General features: G+C 42.1%; 1 protein-coding gene across 1 annotated transcript; it reads left to right on the top strand.

Moving 5' to 3' along the window:
- Nucleotides 1–1332: 1332 nt before the first annotated feature.
- fhip1b (FHF complex subunit HOOK interacting protein 1B) lies at nt 1333–19590 on the top strand (the record flags this gene model as incomplete). The annotated part of the gene is made up of 11 exons (XM_079254503.1): nt 1333–1461; nt 5778–6182; nt 6861–7091; nt 8980–9225; nt 10145–10312; nt 11443–11522; nt 12366–12535; nt 16352–17719; nt 18126–18304; nt 18885–19047; nt 19304–19590. The coding sequence occupies 11 exons, from the start codon at nt 1333–1335 to the stop codon at nt 19588–19590; spliced, it is 3426 nt and encodes a 1141-aa protein (XP_079110629.1).
- Between the last annotated feature and the right edge of the window lie 589 nt (nt 19591–20179).

Below are 20179 nucleotides of genomic sequence, written 5' to 3'. Positions count from 1 at the left end.
ATCCTGAGATGCAGTTAATATTTATTAATCTTTTATTTATTTATTAATTTATTTATTGTTATTATTATTTATTTATTTTTTAAATTATTATTCAGCTATCCTGAGTAAACCTCTCAAATGGATTAATAAAGTTTTTTTTTGCCAGAAAAGAAGTAATTAGTTTTTTTTTTTCTTAAAAGAAAACAGAAAAAAGAAAAACAATTTGATGTAGTTTGATTAACAAATGAATTAATCTCAAACTTGCTGCTGTTTTGGCTGAGATTTGACTTAATTTACTGTTGCTGGTTTGACTTGTAGCGGTCAGAGGAAGAGCTGGAACGTCATTGCATCGTCACTAGTGGATGATGTTTGGTAAACTGCTCGGTGCTTTCTATCTTTCTTTAGTATATTTAAAGATTAGAAAATTTCCCTTTTCTTATCAATCATAAACACCAGTCTAGTGATTCATCGTAAATTTGAATAATGTTGCAATAAAGAAACAAGTGAAAACAGAAAAATTTCAGCGACTAAAAATGATTTTCAGTTGACTCATTGACTTTTTCAATGTCAGACTAAATGCTGCTTAAGTTGAGTTGCAACAGTGTTTTTAATAGTGTGTAATTAACTTTAAAAATGTAAAACTCTCAGTGGCCATGTTTACAAGAGCTTTCATTTCAAAAGTTAAATCCGCTTTAAACGGCTGAAATATGTAAACGCCTAATTCCAAATGAAAAAAACAGTTTGGAAAAGTCGGTTACCTGAACATTTTCATGTTCTCTGCTAGCAGGAGGTTAACTTCTTCTAGTTTTCCACAGTAAGAAAAGAAAAAAAACTGAACTGTTTCCATGGTAACAGGTCGCTGTACAGATGTACCTACAGGAGCTGCTCTTCTTCTATGGTTGGAGTTCCAGCTTAAAAGGTTGATGTTTATGTTGTTTGTTTGTCTCCACAGAGCAGGGAGCCTGTCCTGGCCGACTATGGAGTGGTGTTGGCTTCAGACCGGATGACAGGGTCCACACGGAGGACAGGCTCACACAGTTTTTAAACCAACAGTGCATCACTCCTGGACCTACTGTGGCTGGCGGTGGCAGCTCACTATTCTTCTTCTTCTTCTTCTTCTTCTTCTTCTTCTTCTTCTACTTCTTCTTCTTCTCCTCTTCTTCTTGTTTGGATACACTATCTCTTTCCTCTCTGCTCCAGTTTCCTCTGATTTCTTTCTATCTTCTTTTTCTTTTTCCTACTCTTAATCTCTTTTTCTAAACCTCTGCTGCCTCTTTGTTCTGACTTTCCTACTTCGCCTCCTTTTAGTCTTTGACTTTGTGAGACTCTTACCTGCCCTCCCCCGGGTTCAGGATGAGCTGGCTGAGTAGGTTGAACCCGCGGGGTCCTGGGAGTCGGTCTGGTCGGACCGCCGCCCCCTCCAGCCCCTGCACTGCTGATCCAGAAACTTGCCTCATGGTGTTTGAGAACCACTGGAGACAGGTGAGCAGAAGACAAAGCTACTGAAACTAGACAGATACAACTTGTGCTTTTACACTCTTATTTATTAAAACAATAAAATAAAGCTAGAACACATTTTTTTTTAACACTATCTAATAAAGGGTGCAGAAGGAGATTTGTTGAGCAGCGCTATAAAACGAAAGGTTAGTTGAAAATACCAAGTGTGTCTGACCTGGAAATAATCTACTTGTGGTTACCGCTACATGCTACTTTCAAACAACTAGTGCAGGAGTTTTATTTACATTTTTTAACTGTTTTGTTCTAGTAGCCTTATAACGAGTCCCTAAAGTGAAATCAAGCCTTTAAAAGTCATAATTCAATTCAATTCAATTCAGTTTTATTTACACAGCGCCACTTCACAACAATGTTGTCACAGGGCACTTTACAAAAACAAATCAACATACACATCATTTCAAGCCAATTCATACATAGCCTATAATAGAAACCCATCCTGAGCATGCAGGCGGCAACAGTGGGAAGGAAAAAACTCTGGCAGAACCCGACTCAGGGAAGGCAGCCATCTGCCTCGATTGGTTGGGGTGGAGAGGACAGGAAATACAGATCAACATGTACAACTGCACTTATTCAGGAAGACCTGTGGAAAAAGGAGAAATAAGTTAGAAACGGCAATATCGGCATATATTTATACATTAATACATTAGAGAAATAGAGCGAGGTACTTCTCAGTGCATCAGGTGACGTCCCCATTGCTACATAAGTAATGGATGGGTAGACTACCATAACTATAAGAGCATAATCTGGACAGTTGGGTCCCGTACATGCAGACTCCAACTTAGGAGATGCTCATATCCTAACTATAAGAATCATGCAAAAGGAAGTTTTTTTTCATAGTATATAAAAAAAACTGATAAAGTTGTTGCTGGTTTGGGATTAGATGTGATGTGAAGTCACGGTGTGGTTTCCTCACTGCTGCATGCAGGATGGGAGATAGTTTGTTGTGGGAGTTGTGGCTGTGACATATTACACGCGGTTAGACACGCGGGACTTCCCCACTTTACACATTTTGTGTCACAACATTCGTAATAATGTCGCATCTGAAGAGGCGCATTACCTCCATGTTTGATTAATGGACCTTAAAAGGAAGTTTCCACAAGTCCCGCTGAAAAATTTCCTGTTATGATGCGTCTAAGAAAAGTGTGTAAATGACTGAGAAGTTACTGATAGGAATGAGGAGAAGATTCTGCTTCCAGAAAATAAACATGGCTGAAACCTGCACAAGGATACACAGCGCAAAATAAAAAGGCTGTTTATTAGAGCTGCGGTGTGTGTGCATGCAGTCTGTACTGCCACACACAAATGACACAATACAGCCATTTTTTAATCAAAACCAGTTGCTGGAAACAAGCAAATTTCCCAGTTTGGGTCTAATATATTTGTAAGCTCTGCACATAATTTCTTCAAAACAACATTTCAGAAGTCCGTCTCTGATTTGCTTTCCAACTAGTTAGAAACTGTTATTGTCAACATTATCTTGTTAGGTTTTGCCTTTTTTTTCCTCTGGTAGTCAGAATTGTATTCTTGTTTTTTTTTTTTTTTTTTTTTTTTTTTTTGTCAAAGTACGCATTTAATGATTTAAACTCTTATCCATGGCACTGCCAGCGGCTTTCTCTAAGCGGTTGAGATGTCTGAGTTAGTGAATGATTATCAGTCCATCCAGCGAGTGTGGATGTTCACACACTGAGTTGGCTGTGCCAGTGCTAATGCAAGTAGTCAGCCAGTTTACTTTACCAGCACGACTGGCTGATGTCCAGTCACCAACTTTAAGTTTTTTTTTTTATAGGTCACAGAGCCTCGTCACGTCCTGAAAACTGACAGAGTGTTGGTCAGAGATGTTTTGGGTTAGCGCTTTGCGGCCGTCTTCACCAGACTTTGTAAAAAGTAATCAATCATTTATGATTTCATAATTCCAAGTAAGGTTGTTTAGTCTTCCACACATCTATTTGTTGTGGTTTGATTTCTCTCTTTGTGCCATAACATGACTTTTCTTAGGATTTGGTGCAAGAGGAATTGAGCTTTCCACTACCTGGTAGTACTTGAGAAGATATCTCAGAGTAGATGCAAATAAAAAGTGTTTATGAGCATGACTGAATAAAGACAATTTTTGTTTCTTTGTGAAACATTCAGCATGTTGGTGCGCAGATGTTGGGGCGGCCAAGCACACATTTTAAGCCACTAAATCATCTATTTCCTGCATCATCTGCAGCGTCATCTTTGACAGTCATGCTGGCTTGTAGTCTTGTTTTCCAAACAGGTTGTGAGACTTCTGCTCATTTTTTACACGTTTAAGTTGTAATATGTTGTTTGTTAAAGAGTCACTGTGTTGCATCGCAGCAGTTGTAGTCAGTTTTTCTGGGGTAAATGATTGAGTTTTTATTACAAACAGTCAGGTAGAGAAGAATTTGGACAGTGACTTACTTCTGGTCTCTAAATCTTCACCATGACTTGCTGAAGTAGCAGTTGTATGACGGATAAGGGCATAAATTGCAGTTTCAGCTTTTATTTAAGGATTTAGGGATTAGAGCTCTTAAATATGCAGAACCCTCTTCTGAGAGCTCGGATGTTATTGTATGAGTTAACATGAGGTGCTTGATGTTTTGTCAGGTCTTTATTTTAACCGTCTTTTCTTAATGGTTGGGATTTTTGTCTTAGTTTCATCCTATGCAAGTAAAATGATGTTCAATCATGTGATTGATTTTTTTTTTCCTCTTTTTTTCTTCCTTTGTCCTTTGCTACCATGAAGCATTGTCTTCTTGGTAAACATTTTGCTGCATTTGCCTCAGTCTTTCTGATTGTCATAGAAACACACCATATCTAATCGACAAACTGTCGTCACCCTGATGGTTCCACGACATCTGCTTGTTGTGTGTAAGCGTACACCGATGCAACACTGAGCCATCTTTGTGTGGTAATGTGTGAATTACCAAAGAGCAACAGCTGAGGGTTAACAAGAGTATCTTTTTTTACACAGCCTGTGGAAGAAAAGGGCTTTAGTCTCTTCTGTCTGAAGAACTCCAAAGCTGCCTTTTTTTTAATATATATTTTTCTATTGGTAATGTCAAATTTTGCTATTTTGACCCTTGAAAGAATATTATCCATCTGCATCTGCATTAATAAAGTTTTCTTTATAGTTAACTTGAGGAATGTCTTTGTGAGAAATGGCCAGCTCCCGATGTTGGTTTACAGCTCCTGCTAATGTAAATGTTGTAAATGTTTGTAAAAGTTTTCCTCATTTCACCAATGAGGAACTAAAGATGCCAAAGCCCACGCCTCCTCACAAAACGGCTTTTTACTAAATTCATTATTTCCATTTTTCTTGGAAAAGTGAGTAAAATATTTATGAAATTAGACCTGTCGCAATAAGTCGAATAATGTGCAATAAGTTTGCCGGACTTAATCATTTTTATTTGACTTTCTTTTCTATCTCGAATGTCGTATTATTTTTCAGACAATATTAAACACAACAATACAACAAGCTTCTGTCTGCACTTAATGCACAATCATCAGCTGCAGTTTTCCCAGCTGTGAGACCTTAACAAACAGGCTAGCTCCATTTTCCCGACAGTCCACGATCACTGCGGTGTTTAACCACCATATTAAATACAAACAGCACAGTGCAACATGGCGTGCACTCAGACAGCGTAGTTGTGATGCTACCCTTTAATATTGTTAAAAAAAAGGCGAAATTTTGAAAAATGTTGCAAGCATTTCTCAGCCAGTATGAATTGCCTGGATGAACATACATGTTAGAAAATGGCTATTCCACAATTTTACATTGACATGAAAGCATACTGAAGGCATTTAAAGACATTTAGTTTTACCATTCCACCTCTGGTCAAGTCCAAACATGTCCCCTTATATGAGCTTGACCATAGACCATGTACCTGTGTTACATTGTGTTTAGAGATCATATGTTCCAGATAACCATGTTTCCAAAACTCCAGGAGAAACCCTGATCTGTTTCAGCAGACTGGGGACTGGATGAGCATAAACTAGTCTGGACGTCGAGCTAAATGTTCTTTAGAAATTAACGTATGTTGATCTTTGAAGGATGGACTTGCATTATTTTGTCATTTTAGTTGAAAATGGTCTCAAAATGACAACAAGAATTGCTTAGCGCGAAATTATCGTCTATCGCGATAATTTCTGAGACAATTAATTGCATGGCAAAATTTGTTACTGTGACAGGCCTAGATGCAGTGTGTGGCTGTTTCAAACTCCCTGTAACGGTACAAGCCAGCATCAGGATGAATCTCCTCCCATATGCTTCCTTTGCTCAGGTGTCTTGGGTGTTGGAGCAGCATGAGACTTCCTCCTCCAGCGACGACCTGACAGCGGTGAGAAATAACACCGACCAAATGTTGTGCCTTCTGGCAGAGGAGCGCCCTGCTGAAAGCTCGGAGGGCGGCTCCAGCGTGGTCCCCATGGGCCCCATCCTTGAGCTGGTGGTGACGGAGAATATTCTGGAGCGCCTGGTTCAATGGCATCTCCGTCGCGGCCTGGACCCAGACAGCCAGGGGGCTTTGCTCAAGCTGTTTGAGATGCTCATCGGCCAATCCCATCAGCCTCTGCTGCAGCACACCGCCATCCTCCACCCCCTGCTAAGGCTGCTGGGAGCCTGCGCCGACCCAGAACTCGGCTGTCCGCCTGCCCTGGAGAACAGCCTAGTACTACTGCTCAACCAGGTACACAAAAACCCGACATGCACATGTAGTCCATAAACTAAATATAAAGTTTTTCTTAATATATAATTTTGAGATTGTGGGTGGTTACAAGGAACAGACTCTGAAAGTAGCTGACAAAGATCCATTAGAATGAGAGATGAACTGCTGCTTGAAGTTTTGGACATTTTCTCGTACAAATCAAACCCATTTCCAGGCAACTCCTGAACAAAGAATCAGCCCAAATCGGACTTTGCTGCATTGTGAAGCCTTTGTTTTTAAAAAAAAAAAGAGCTTTGTGATGCAGAATGTGCTCAATTTACAGCTTTTGTTGAAAGTGCCAAACTGGTATTTTTGCTTTAGAAGGCTGTAAAATGTAGCATGGTAAAAGCATCCGGGAAGCGCTTGTGTCTGATAGCAGCGTGGTTTAGTTTGGTAGAACAGCAGCTCTTCCACTCATCTGGTCAGGTTCATCCCTCTGTGCTTCCTGCTTGTCCATCCAAGATCACAGTAGAGGGAAAACAAAATGTGAACAACTGGCAGGGTTTAGTTTAAACACTGCTACTACTTTTGATTGTTGATTTGACTGCAGTTTTCGATTGATGGTAAAAACAAATCCCATCCCTACCCCCACCCCGTGTCGGCACTATGTAGGAATTTCCATTGCGTCTTCAAACGAGACCGTTTCACTGCCTTTCCCAGGTTTGTGTGTCCATGGCGCGGCAGCCAGTGGTTTTAGAGATGTTATTCCGGGCATCACCAGCCCAGCAGGGCTCCACCAATCTGCTGATCTTCTCCCTCCTCGTGCCGTTCATCCACCGGGACGGAGCCATCGGGCAGCAAGCCCGAGACGCCCTGCTGCTGGTCATGGCGGCTTCGGCCACCCATGAGGCTGTGGCCCGCTACATCGCTGAGAACTCCTACTTCTGTCCAGTGAGTGATGTAAAACCCTCGTGTGTGGATGATGTGGGCACACCAGAGAGAACTGATGACTCTACAACCTCCATCCCATGCTGTGTTTTGCTTTTGGTGTAAATCTTGTTTTTGTTTTTGGGTAAATTTAAAAAAAAAAAAAAAAGACCCAAAATTTTTGAAAAGACATCATTAATGTCTTTTTATATTTCCTCAAAGATTAATATCTCTTAGTAGCTAACCTTATAAAACTTCTTCCAACCTTTTCACATGCGTCTGCATCTTATATGATGTCTCCTGAACGCGGATCAGACATCTTCGTTGATGTGATAGTTAGGGACAGCTAATAAAGTGGGGCCTTGCTTTCCGACGCTGCTTCTGAGGAAGATGGGGGATATGTGCGTGCGTGCATGCTATCTAATTCTAATGCATTAGTGATGGTGTGTGATAATGGACGGGAAGGAGATGACTTCGCAGTCTGAAAGGCCATTCGTCCTTATCTACAGCCTATCAGATCTGTTGCAACTCGAGGCTTTGCTGTGAGCGTGCAAAAAAAAAAAAAAAAGAGAAGAAAAAGGGGAAAAACGTTGACATGTTTAAGAAGATCACAATGGAGTGATTAGACTGATCAGTATTTGATGTGTAAAAGTTGCAAACATGTGATTCTTTAAGTAGCTGTTTGTGTTTAATATCAGTGTGGACCTTAGTTTTGGAGTATCTTCCTGGTTTTCTCTTTTGTTTAAAGGTGGAGTATGTAAGATTTTCAATATTTTCAAAACAAATTAACTAAAAAAAATAACTACAGTCATAATTAGATAGTTTTTTAAAAAAAACATGTAAGTTCCAGTCTGTCCATATTTGAAGTGTTATTAAATTACAAGTTTAATTAATGACAAAGACCCTTCTTAAATGTTTGCCAACCAGTAAAAAAAAAAAAAAAAAAAAAAAAAAAAAGTGCTTTTTGTCATTTGTAATACGGCATCAAATATGGACAGACTGGAACCTACATGTTTAAAAAACTTTCTAATTATGATTGTAGTTATTTTATTAGTTAATTTATTTTGAAAATATTGAAAATCTTACATACTCTACCTTTTAACCTGTTACCACGGTAAAAGAAGAGCTGCACTCTTTACAAGCTGCACCAGCTGTGGGTGTTGCAGTCCTCCACAGCTGCCACTAGATGTAAATAAAGAGCCACCTATCGCTAACTTTGCATTTTATGGAGATTTATGTAGATCCATTTTAAGGAGGGCGTACGAGCAGGCTCTTAAAAACGCCAAAGTAGTGCATCTGAATTCTGTTTGCTGGGCGTCTGAGTCGTAAAACTGCGCCGTAACAGAGCAGTGTTGCGTGCCGTGTGTGTGTGTGTGTGTGTTAAGCCAGTTAGACGCTGTGGTCAGGCCTCTGTCTTTTGCCCTGTCTGTACGCTCGGGTGTTAGCGAGATGGCTCAGCTATTTTCTGCTCATCTTAACTTCCAGGAGCTTCGGTCTGACCCACTTAGTGCTGAAAAGGTCCGCCGGAGGTGGCATCAAGCAGCAAATGCTCCACTGTGCTTGATGTGCTTTTTGTCTGTCTGTGTTTTCTCCCACATCATCATCATCATCAGCTTGAAGTGTTTTTATTTTCTAAGTTATGTTGTTGTTTATTCAGCAGCGTCAGAAATGTCATTTAATGTACTTTCACAGATAAAATTATCGTCTTGTGAAGTTAGCAGTAGATAAGTGTTAGATGGTAGCAGGGAGGTTGGTTAGGAAGTCAGATAGAAGGGTTTGGATGGAAAGTGTTTATTCCCGCTTATAGACTATGTTCGGTTTGGTTTACACTGCTGTGCCACCGGGTCAGCTGTTGGACACGACCCGCCGTTGCTCTGCAGGCGTATCCTGACTCCTCTCTGCCTCTCCTCAGGTCTTGGCGACGGGCCTCAGTGCCCTCTACTCCTCTCTGCCCAGGAAGATCGAAGTGCGAGGAGACGACTGGCATGCCCTGCGGCGTGAGGACTGGATGGTTGTGTCGTCACTTGTACTCTTCATGAACTCGCTCGAGTTCTGCAACGCAGTGGTGCAGGTCGCACATCCCATGGTCCGCTCTCAGCTTCTGGACTACCTCCACAACGGCTTCCTCGTGCCCGTCATGGGTCCCGCCCTGCACAAGGTTGACTTCTTGTTTCGTTCTTTTTTTTTTTTTTTTTTTGCTCAAACCCCCAAAACGATTCAGATTTTACTTGACCTGGAAGTTTCATTTCATTTTAATTTAATTTAATTTAATTTAATTTAATTTAATTTAATTTAATTTAATTTAATTTAATTTAATTTAATTTAATTTAATTTAATTTAAGCTTTATTAAGGACACAGAATCCTGGTCCATAGAAATTTTTTTTTTTTTAGTTTCATTTCATTTCATCAGTTATTTAATTTGCTGACATATTTTTTTGAGTGAGTCTAAAACAAATAATTCACAATACGTAGGGATTGTGACACTGATACTGATATTAGTATCGATATCGGCTAAATACCAAGCGTGTGTACCCGTACTTTGTACCACACATTTATAGTTGTATTTAGGTAAAATGTGACAAATCAAAGAAAAACTTGTTGAAATTGTTAGATCTGTAATGTTCTTATATTTGTATTGGTGAGGTAACTTCAGAAAGGATGAGTCATTTATTACAACCAAATGAAATCTTACACAGTTATAACAGCAATAATAACCATAGTCACAATAATGTTCACATAAACAGATTTGGTATCGGGAAATATCGGTATCTGCAGATATTCAAATTATCGGATTGGAACTCCCAAAAAGTGGATCGGTACATCCCCAACATGTAAAGTGACTGTCTACCCAGCTGATTTACATCTGATTTCTCACATTGTGCCTTTTTTGTTGTTGTTGGTGATGCTTTGCAATTCTGGTACTTACTTCCTTGTATATGTGTGTGTGTGTGTGTGTGTGTGTGTGTGTGTGTGTGTGTGTGTGTGTGTGTGTGTGTGTGTGTGTGTGTGTGTGTGTGTGTGTGTGTGTGTGTGTGTGTGTGTGTGTGTGTGTGTGTGTGTGTGTGTGTGTTTGTAGTCATCTGTGGACGAGATGATCGCCAGCACCGCCTACCTGGATCTTTTCTTGCGCAGTATAACAGAAACTTCTCTCCTCAAAACCTTCTTACGTTTCATCCTGCTGCATCGCCATGACAATGACACCATCCTGGACACACTGCTCACACGCATCAGCAGTAACTCAAGGGTCTGTGTGAATAGATATATGAATATAAACATATGTCTGTCTGTGTGTTAGTGGAAGTGCCTTGTGGTGGTCATAATAACTCAGCTGTGTGGGTGGGGAGTGGGCTGAGGGCAGAAACTAAAAGAAGAGCACAGAAGTTTCAGGTTTTTTAGAATAAACACAAACTAAATGTGTTTCTGTGATTCAATTCAGCAACTTTGGTCTGATATAATGTTTGGGAGATTAGTACAGTTCTATATCAGTTCTATATTTAAGGGTGGTGTTTGTAAATGACTTGAAATAAGAAAAAAAGGTTGTAAACAGAACTAGAAAATTTTACTTGCCGAGTATTTCAAAGAGAAAACAAAGAAAAAACAGATTGAAGTGAACTGGCCCTGCGGCAGACTGGCCCTGCGGCGGACTGGCCCTGCGGCGGACTGGCCCTCCGGCGGACTGGCCCTCCGGCGGACTGGCCCTCCGGCGGACTGGCCCTCCGGCGGACTGGCCCTGCAGCGGACTGGCCCTGCGGCGGACTGGCCCTCCAGCGGACTGGCCCTGCGGCGGACTGGCCCTGCGGCGGACTGGCCCTCCGGCGGACTGGCCCTGCGGCGGACTGGCCCTGCGGCGGACTGGCCCTGCGGCGGACTGGCCCTGCGGCGGACTGGCCCTCCGGACTGGCCCTGCGGCGGACTGGCCCTGCGGCGGACTGGCCCTGCGGCGGACTGGCCCTGCGGCGGACTGGCCCTCCAGCGGACTGGCCCTGCGGCGGACTGGCCCTGCAGCGGACTGGCCCTCCGGACTGGCCCTGCGGCGGACTGGCCCTGCGGCGGACTGGCCCTGCGGCGGACTGGCCCTCCGGCGGACTGGCCCTGCGGCGGACTGGCCCTGCAGCGGACTGAAGACTGTCCTTAGCAGTGTGTTGGCTGCTAATTGCTAGGATGGACTCCATGTTTAAAGCGAGAATTAAGGAAGTTTTTATCAAACAGATATTGTGAATAATATGAAAATTAAACTACGTTGTAAGATATGAATGAAAATGAGTTGTAAAATAAATGAATTATTAGAGGCAGTTGTCAAAGAAAAGCTCAGTGTATGGTGTGTGTGCTTGAAGCCTGCTTCCTGACTAGCCTCCCTCTCTGCTTGTGCTTCAGCTCTGCATGGTGTCGTTGAGTCTCTTCAGGACTCTTCTGTCCTTGAACTGTGAAGACGTTATGCTGCAGCTCGTTCTCAGGTATGTTGGAACAACATCCCGACTCTTTCATCGCTTCATTTAATGTGCTAAAGTTTTATCCAAAAGGAAATAATTGCATCGCTAATTCAGATGAAGTAAAAGTGATTAGATGTGCTGGAAAGATACCCTGGTGGTCACAGCAGGGCGTCTTGCATCGTTTTCCAGGTGTATCATCTGAAGCTTTTCAATTTTCAGTTTAATTTAAATTAGAAACTAATCAGTGTCCGTCTGTTCTCCCCTCAGCTTCCACCTGATATTGATGGGCTAGACTTTTTACTTTTTCCTGTTTGTTTATGAGCTTTTCACGACCTACAACTAGATGCTTTGTATTCTATATTTAATCTAATATTAAGAGATGAAAGGACCTGTTGTTTTTGTGATTATGATCATTTTAAGGTTCTTTCTTTACTTTTTAAACTTAAAGTTAAACTAACTGATCCTTTTTTCTTTTTCTTTTTTTTACCATTCTTGCTTTTGCATTAATTTTTCTGTCTTGAACTCTTCTATTAGCCTTTTCACTTTTTATTTTTAGACATTATTGATCCTCCTCCTACAGCAAATAACTGGTATTCTTTAAATTGAAATTTGGCCATTTACTTATTTTTTATGCTGCTTTTGCTTTGTGAAGCAGTTTCAGAAGCGTTTTTCATACAAAACGTGCTCCATCAGTAGACATTTTAATGCTTTGTTGAAGCAAAATGAAATTGCGATGGCCAGTGGGAGGGTGGAATTCCACATGAGGGAATTTCTTTCCATCGAACAAAACCAAACAATGTGTCAGCTTTTCATAAATCACTACGTTCTTCTGTGTATGGATCAGCTTGTTTGTGTTTTGGCTCCCAGGTATCTGCTGCCTTGTACTCATGTAATGCTGAGTCAGCGTCGTGCTATCAGGGAAACCGACCTGTACGGAAAGTCAGCAGACAAGTTCCTGTCGCTGATCCCGGAGTGCTGCCGGCAGAACGCAGCGTCCTCTGGTGAACGGGAGGATGATAATCCCTTCTGGGGTAAAGGTGAGCAACAAACAGAAAAGGAACAGCGCATATCAGCGTCATGTAAATATTTGTAAATGTTTGGGATTTTATCATTCAGCTCATGTTGATGCAGTTTCCTGATGTCTTAATGAAACGTTGGCAGTATAATTAGGTGAAAACACTAAGGAGAGACCATATGCCCTGTTTAGCCGGGAACAATATCGTTATTCCAACCACTAAGAACAGCAAGAGGGGGTTAATAGTGTGAAGTGTAAAATAAAAAATTACATTTATAGAGACAGAATTTTGCTCATTTTACATAAATATCATTAATCTGAAGAAGGCAGAGCTTTCATAACTAAATAACTTAAAATGTCGGATTACTTTAGGCTCATATTTTACTTGGAAAATCACAAACAAGCAAATCTCAACCTATTTTAAATGATTGTATATAAAATATGTACATACACTTGTGCTCATATGTAATCATCCCCTTTCATTAAAGAAAAGGCTGCATTTATAAGTCACTTAAATAACTGGAGACTTAAAAAAGGAACAATACCTAAAAATTTGCAAAAATATAATTTAGTAATATAAGACACTGTTTTTTCATTTAATTGAGTTGAAGACAGAAAAAACAAACAAACAAATTGGTCCCGGACAAATCAGAGCACTTTTCTGTTGAACAGTGGGGCAAAATACCTGTCAACAGGTGCAGAAGTCTGACTGAGAGGAACAGAAAACACCTGACTGGAGCGGAAACATTAAAGGATTGTTCAACAAAATATTAGTTTATGAGTTATGCAATATGTAATAAATTATCTTATTTGTTTGCTTTTTATAAAATTTTATTTTTTATTGAACTAGAATTAGAAAATAATGTAATGATTTTCATTAAAATTTTTATTTACTTTACTCAATTTCAGCTTATTTTACAGGCAGCGGTGTTTTTTCCTTCTTTAATGAAATGGTATGAATAAATATGAGCATAACTATGTACACGAATGCACACTTTTGGTACATTATTTCAGTGGACCAATAAAAAATCTTCTAATGTCGGGGTAATGAAATGGAGTGCTACACGTCAGACAGTTTATTATTAACATTTACTGACAGTCAGCTGATGTAGTGAAGTGTTGCAACTTGACACGAGACACAGATAAGAACCGTGAGGGTCTTCAGTGTTGTGACGGAGCTGTGAGGATGTGTAGCCACTTCGCTCTCCCTGTGTGCGACACCAGCAATGTTAAAATCATCTTCCTTTAGCTGTCTCATCAGAAAAAGACACAGAGAACAGAAATATGTATATTCAGTTCATGTAGCTGTGTACTTTTCCAACAAAAAGCAAATCTACAAAAAAAAAAGTTTTTCATTCTGAGCTGACCGGTTCAACATCCACAGCCAGGCTTTTATGGTAAATTAGTTCGTCGTCTTCAGTGAAGCTCTCATCCAGAGAAAATGATGGATCACTGACATTAGTTTAGAATATCTGCTCCGTCTCAGTTACAGGTGTGTTTTAGTGTAATCAGTCTATAACTTATCTTTCTTTGCTTCTTGTAAAAATCAGTAGGTGAGTGTTTGTCAAATGCGGTTACGTGTAGGGCTGGGCGATATATCAAATATACTCGAGATATCGTGGCTAGTCCCCTGTGCGATATAGAAAATGCCTGTATTTGTCATATTCGAGTATCCTGTTGTCACGCAGGTGTTTTTAGCTGTGGGCGGGGTTTCCTCACTCCTCCTCGACTCTGCACCGCTTTGCACAGAGAGTTAAAGCAAGCGCACCTCGTTACGTACATAACGTGAGCTACGTGCTACGTCATGAGAGGCAGCGTGTAGTCACTTTCTCGCTAAATTTGGCGACTTTTTGTGAAAAGCGACTAGCGACAAATCTAACTTCTTTTACAGGAGTTATTAGAGAGTTTTCTGGTGTTTTGGCGACTGACTTTAAAGTGCATATTGTAAAGTTATTGTTACGAATGAGAGTCTCTCCCCGTCCTAAAGCACTCAGTCGGCTCAGTCAGAGGAGCAGAGAGGAAACCTGCACGACTCCACCTACAGTCAAAATGAACAGCCAAATCCACCACTGATCCCGCTCTGGATCACAGAGTGGGACGTAAATTACAAAGTTTTTCACGTCACGCAAAAATAATTAACTCTATTTGATTACATTCACAGCCTCTGTCACTTACTCACCTCATCCACTGTGTGTGTGACACAAGCATATTTATCTAGCTCGTCATGTCTCTAGAAAGTACAGAAAGCAGTGCGAATCAAATCCTGGATTAAAAACTGGCACAAGCCGTTTATTGGAGACGATACGAGGACATTCTGCCTGTATTATAAGACTGATTTCTATGCTAAAATCTGCGATTAAAAAAAAATACACAACTCAAAAACTTATCCATAAAGCAAAGCCGTATAATAGTTCATCATTTGAAAAGTATTTTCATATGTTGCATTTGTTACATCATGCAAAGGCACTTTATTTTGTTTTAAAATGACATGTTTCTGCCACTGCTTTAATTGTTCAATAAATACGGTTTTGATCAGTTTGCTTCGTTACAATTTCATCCTTTTGGCATGAATGTTTAAAATCAGCATATCTTAATGCAGTATGAACAATTATGTTTTAATGGAGACACAAAATCATCTTACTGATGTGATTGTCTGCACCAAAGCATTAATTCAAGGCTAAGGTAAGTATCGAGATATATATTGTATATCGTGACATGCCATAAAAATATCAGGATATTACTCATATCGCCCAGCCCTAGTTACGTGTACCATGGGCTAAAAAAAAAAGGATGATGATTATATTTAAATAAACTATAGAATATATAGAAATAATTGAAACATTGAAATGATTTAAATATTTTTCAGTTCAATTCAACTTTATTTATATTGCATCAACTCACGGCAATGCTATCTCAAGATGCTTTTCAGACAGAGAAAAAAAACATAATGAAAGCCAATTCATAATAGCCTATATGAGGAAACCAACAGATTGAGTTGGAAGCTCCAACTGAGAAGCTCAGTGTATCAGGAAACCAAAGGCTCTGCCTCCTGCTCGGCTCTTTGAGACTCTAGGAACCACAAGTAAGCCTGCAGTCTGGGAACGAAGTACTCTGCTTGGTATATAAGGAACTATGAGGTCTTTGATATATAGTGGTGCCTGGTTGTGGAGGGCTTTATATGTAAGGAGAAGGATTTAAAGTTCTATTCTAGATTCAACAGGCAGCCAATGAAGAGAGGCTAAAACTGGAGAAATATGATCTCTCATGCTGGTTCTGGTCAGGACTCTGGTTGCAGAATTCTGTATTTCACATTATTCTCTATATGTAAACATCTTGACACTGTTTGTACTTATTTGCATTCTAACAGAAGGGAAATGAGGAGTTTAGATGAAATTGTTTTGCACTGAAATGTTAATTGACACCTTTAGTTTAGATGGTAGATTAGATTGGCTGAAAAATTATTCCCACTCAGAGATACAATGTCTTAAAATTTGAGAACCACTGCAGTCGACAAACTCGAACCTGCTGAACTCTCTCTGCCATATGTCAGTCTCTCCCATCGTTTCTTGCCACCGGTTGCTATGCAACGCTACTCTGTTGGCAGCTCTCTACATTCTTTGATTTGGGGTTAAAATCTCTCCTTTCTGCAGTTTTAGCCATAAATTTTTGTATCACAGACGTCTCGAAATTAGCAGGATGATAAAAAAAATGTTAATTTGTGGGAAAAATCTCGCATCGTGAAGCGTGGTTAAACTTAAGAGAGGAACACCGGTTGAAAAGGCAGAAGAGGGGTCAGGATGACCACTTAACTAGTTGTTTACGTTTGTCTTCCTTACAGTACTGAACAGTCCGAGCACAGAGTCTCCGGCTCCACCCAGACCCAGCACCCCGTCCCGCTTGTCTTTCTTCATCCGCCAGCAGAGCAGCGGAGGGGGGTCAGGAGGAGGCGCCGCCACCCCGACCAGCATGGAGCCCACACATTCAGGCTCATCCGGCTCCCACCCTCTGTCCCCGGACAGCCCAATGCACCAGCAGCCGACCCACTCAGATTGCCTAGACTGGGACGCAGGATACCTGGAGTACCTCAAGGACGCTCGCCGGGGCATCGAGCTTTGTTCCTGGGCCTGCCGTGATTGGTCGGCGCCCTACGATGGAGAAAATCCCTCCCCAAATACAGCCCCTCCACCCCCGCCTCCCCCTACATCCAATGCCTCCATGTCCATGTTCCCTGAACACTTCTCTTTCCAGCAGGGAAGTAGTAACACCCCTCCAGGCCAACAGAGAGCCGCCATCGTGGCGGCGGCGAGGTCCGAATGGAGCAGCTCGGAGCGGGACAGCGGCGAGTGGGACGTTACGATCGGCAAAAACAACTGCATCAGCCTCACGCCACGCTCCAAGAAACGCAGCCTTCAGAGGGAGGAGCTCCTCCCTAAACCCATGCCTCCCCTCGTCCCTTCTTCATCCACAGCCGACTCCTTATCGACTCCACACTCCACCTCCTCCCCAGCGCCGCACCTTCCCACCTCCGCCATCACTGTGAGCTACCAGGCCGTGTATAACGGCACGGTGGCGCGGGGGGATGGGTGCTCGGACAGTCGCGACAGAGGCCTGGAGGTAAAGAAAGTGAAGAGGGACTTGGATGAAAACGCCAATCAAAACGGATCTGTGGTGTCCTGCCCCTCCCAGAGCTGCACCACCCTCCCGCAATCCATCTTCAGCAACAGTGACATCAGTGATGCAAAACCTCTTCGCACCAACCAGATTCCCTCTCAGAGCTCCATCAGCCAGCAAGCCCATGACGCCAAACTGCTGAGCAGCGACTCCTCAAACCCTCACAGCACATCCTCAGATCTTCCAGACGCGAACCAATCGCAGCAGTCCGTGGAGAGCCTCATAGAAGAGCTGCTCGAGCAGGCGGCGGGAGACCCGCAGCCGCCCGGAGACGCCAACGGTCAGGGCATCAGCATCGAGGCTTTCACGCAGGAGCTGAGGGAGTTGGAGGACCGGGTGAAGGAGCGCAGCAGAGCCAGCTGCCAGCTGGAGGAAACCACCTCAGACTCGCTGCCTGCTGAACGGCAGGAGGAGGAGCAGATTTCTGCAAACCTGGAGGCGAAGCTGACGGGTGAAGTCAAGGGGGACGGGTCTTTGATGGGCCTCTGTAGTCCTGCAAGACCACTGAACCAGCCTGCCACCCAACCGTACACTGGTGAGTCACATAAGTTTTAAATGGGTCCAACTAGAACATGACGGGGCTAAGTTTTAGAAGAAAGATGTTTTAACAGAGCTTTTAAGAGTAGTTAGAGGAATTATTGCAAACAGTTGAGATGAACTGAGCCCCACCGTTGCTGTTGCTACGGCAACAAAAGCCTGAATTAGTAAATAAGAGGCATGCGGAAGTGGCATTATGCTTAATGATTTTACTATTTCAAAGTCTCAGCATCAATACTTTCCATCTTTTATTTGTTTTTTCATTGTAAGTCCTAAACAAGTTGTTTTTTTTCCTCTCAGTGTGAAAAAATAACAGTTTTTTTTAAGGGTTTCCTTTTAATGCTGCCACAAAAACGTACAGTTGTCCTCTTTCCATTCTGTGAACTCTGTTCTTCCTTGTGCAGGTCCATTCATGGTGGTTCTGTTTGCCAAGCTGGAGAACATGCTCCAGAACTCGCTGTATGTCAACATCCTGCTCACTGGCATCGTAGCCCAGCTGGCCTGCTATCCCCAGCCTCTTCTGCGCTCCTTCCTGCTCAACACCAACATGGTCTTCCAGCCCAGTGTCAAGTCCCTGATCCAGGTACAAAGAACCATCAAGAGGCTCAGATGTAGCAGCTCAAATACAGCTTCAGGGCCCAACTTCAGATAGAAAATTGTTACACTTCTAACCGGTAAAAATAGGAGTTTGTGTATCTTTTTATTAAATTAACAATTGTTAGGATTCTGTTTTAGTTGTGTTTAGTCATTTCCAGCATTTTTTTTCTTTATTTATTTCAAACTACAAAAAAGGACTTTTGAAAGAACAAATATTGGTTACAACAAGCAACATTTCTGGCTTCTGTTTAAATGATATGAACTCTGGTCTTCCACGGCGCTGTCCAACTCACCTGACTCTAATCAAATGGATGTAACTGCTGATAGCCAAGTTCAGCATAAAGGCCCATTCACTGAGTTGGCTGTGATGAAGCAGTGGACATAACACACATCAGAACAGAGAGTGCATCCACGAAGGATGCATTGAATACTGATGCCTCCCTCGAAGGACAGCGTCAGGCTGTTTTTGTAGGAAGTGAAACACGTAGTAACATGAAAGTCTTTTTCTTTGTAGATTACTCGAAACTCAACCTCTTTGTTCCCCCCCGACTCTCCTTTTTTTTTAGGTTTTAGGTTCTGTGAAGAACCGCATTGAGGCATTTGCAGCCTCTCACGAGGACTTCCCTGCCATGCTGAAGAAAGCCCAGCAGTACCTGGTGGCTCGAGGCAAAGTGGACTGGACCGACTCGCCCGCGGCAGTTCCCGCCCTGCGGCGCTCCGATTCGCTGGGTAACGAAAGCAACCTTTCATGTCTGGACGGCGGGAAGACTGGGATTTCTCTTTGTTCTGTGGTTCACTTCATTATCAAGGCTAAATGATACAAAGTTGATAAATATTTTAATTTTATCTCAGCCTTAAAAAAAACCTCCTCTTAACTGATATGAAGTTATTCTATGTGGATTTTTCTTTGATATATTTAGAAAATGACAAACTGATCCCATATCTTTGTTGATTCTGAGACAACGTCGATGTTTTTACCTTTCAGTGAAGAGTCGTAAGCCATCTCTCGGAGACCTGATCCTCCGTCACACCAACAGTCCCACCCGGGCCAGGCACGCCGCTCAGCTGGCACTTGCACACGTACGTGACGGCGGCCAGTCGTTGTTCCGCAGCGGCGCATCCGGTCTCGAGAAGCAAGCAGAGGCACTGCGGGTAAAGAACGCCGTTTACTGCGCCGTCATCTTCTGCGAGTTCCTCAAGGAGCTGGCGGCCCTGGCTCAAGAGCACGCCGTCAACCTGCCCTTCCCACAGAGCCAGGAGGCCGAGGAGTAGAGGTTCAGACCTGTCGCTGTAAAAATGCCGGCTCCTCAACAAGGCACTGACTTTCCCGTCAATGAAAGGGATTGTCTGCAGCAACGCAGACCCATAATAGGAGACAAACAGTTGCATTTTTGTACCAAAATTACTATAAGATACATCAAGAACTGGAAGAGTTTTTTATTTTTTATTTTTTTTTATTTTATTTCCTCATCTGTAAACTTAATAATGTGCATATCTTGTATTATATTTACAGTCTATACACCGTAAAATCTCAGTGAACACTTGAGATTTCGGGAGCGTGTATATACACATACCATGTTGTGGTATAATGTGACAGTCCAGGTAGAAGCAGTAGGCGCACACACCGGTGCTAGTCCTTTCTCTTTCCATCTGAGGTGCTTTCTGACAGCACCATCCATGATTACTTCCTGAACACACAAAAAAATAAGACAAACACCAAATATCATTTGGCAGGAAAACATTTGAGGCATAGGAAGAGTCAATCAGCGGCAAAGTAATCCAATTACTTTGACCATCGATGTACAGCAGGCTTATTTTAGCTTTAATCAGAGCTGTTGATCGGTCAGTGGAAAATCATACG

This window comes from Telmatherina bonti (genome assembly GCF_933228915.1).
Source record: "Telmatherina bonti genome assembly, chromosome: 15".
NCBI lineage: Eukaryota > Metazoa > Chordata > Actinopteri > Atheriniformes > Telmatherinidae > Telmatherina > Telmatherina bonti.
Note: the sequence above shows the minus strand (reverse complement) of the source record. Positions and strands in the feature narration are given on the sequence as shown.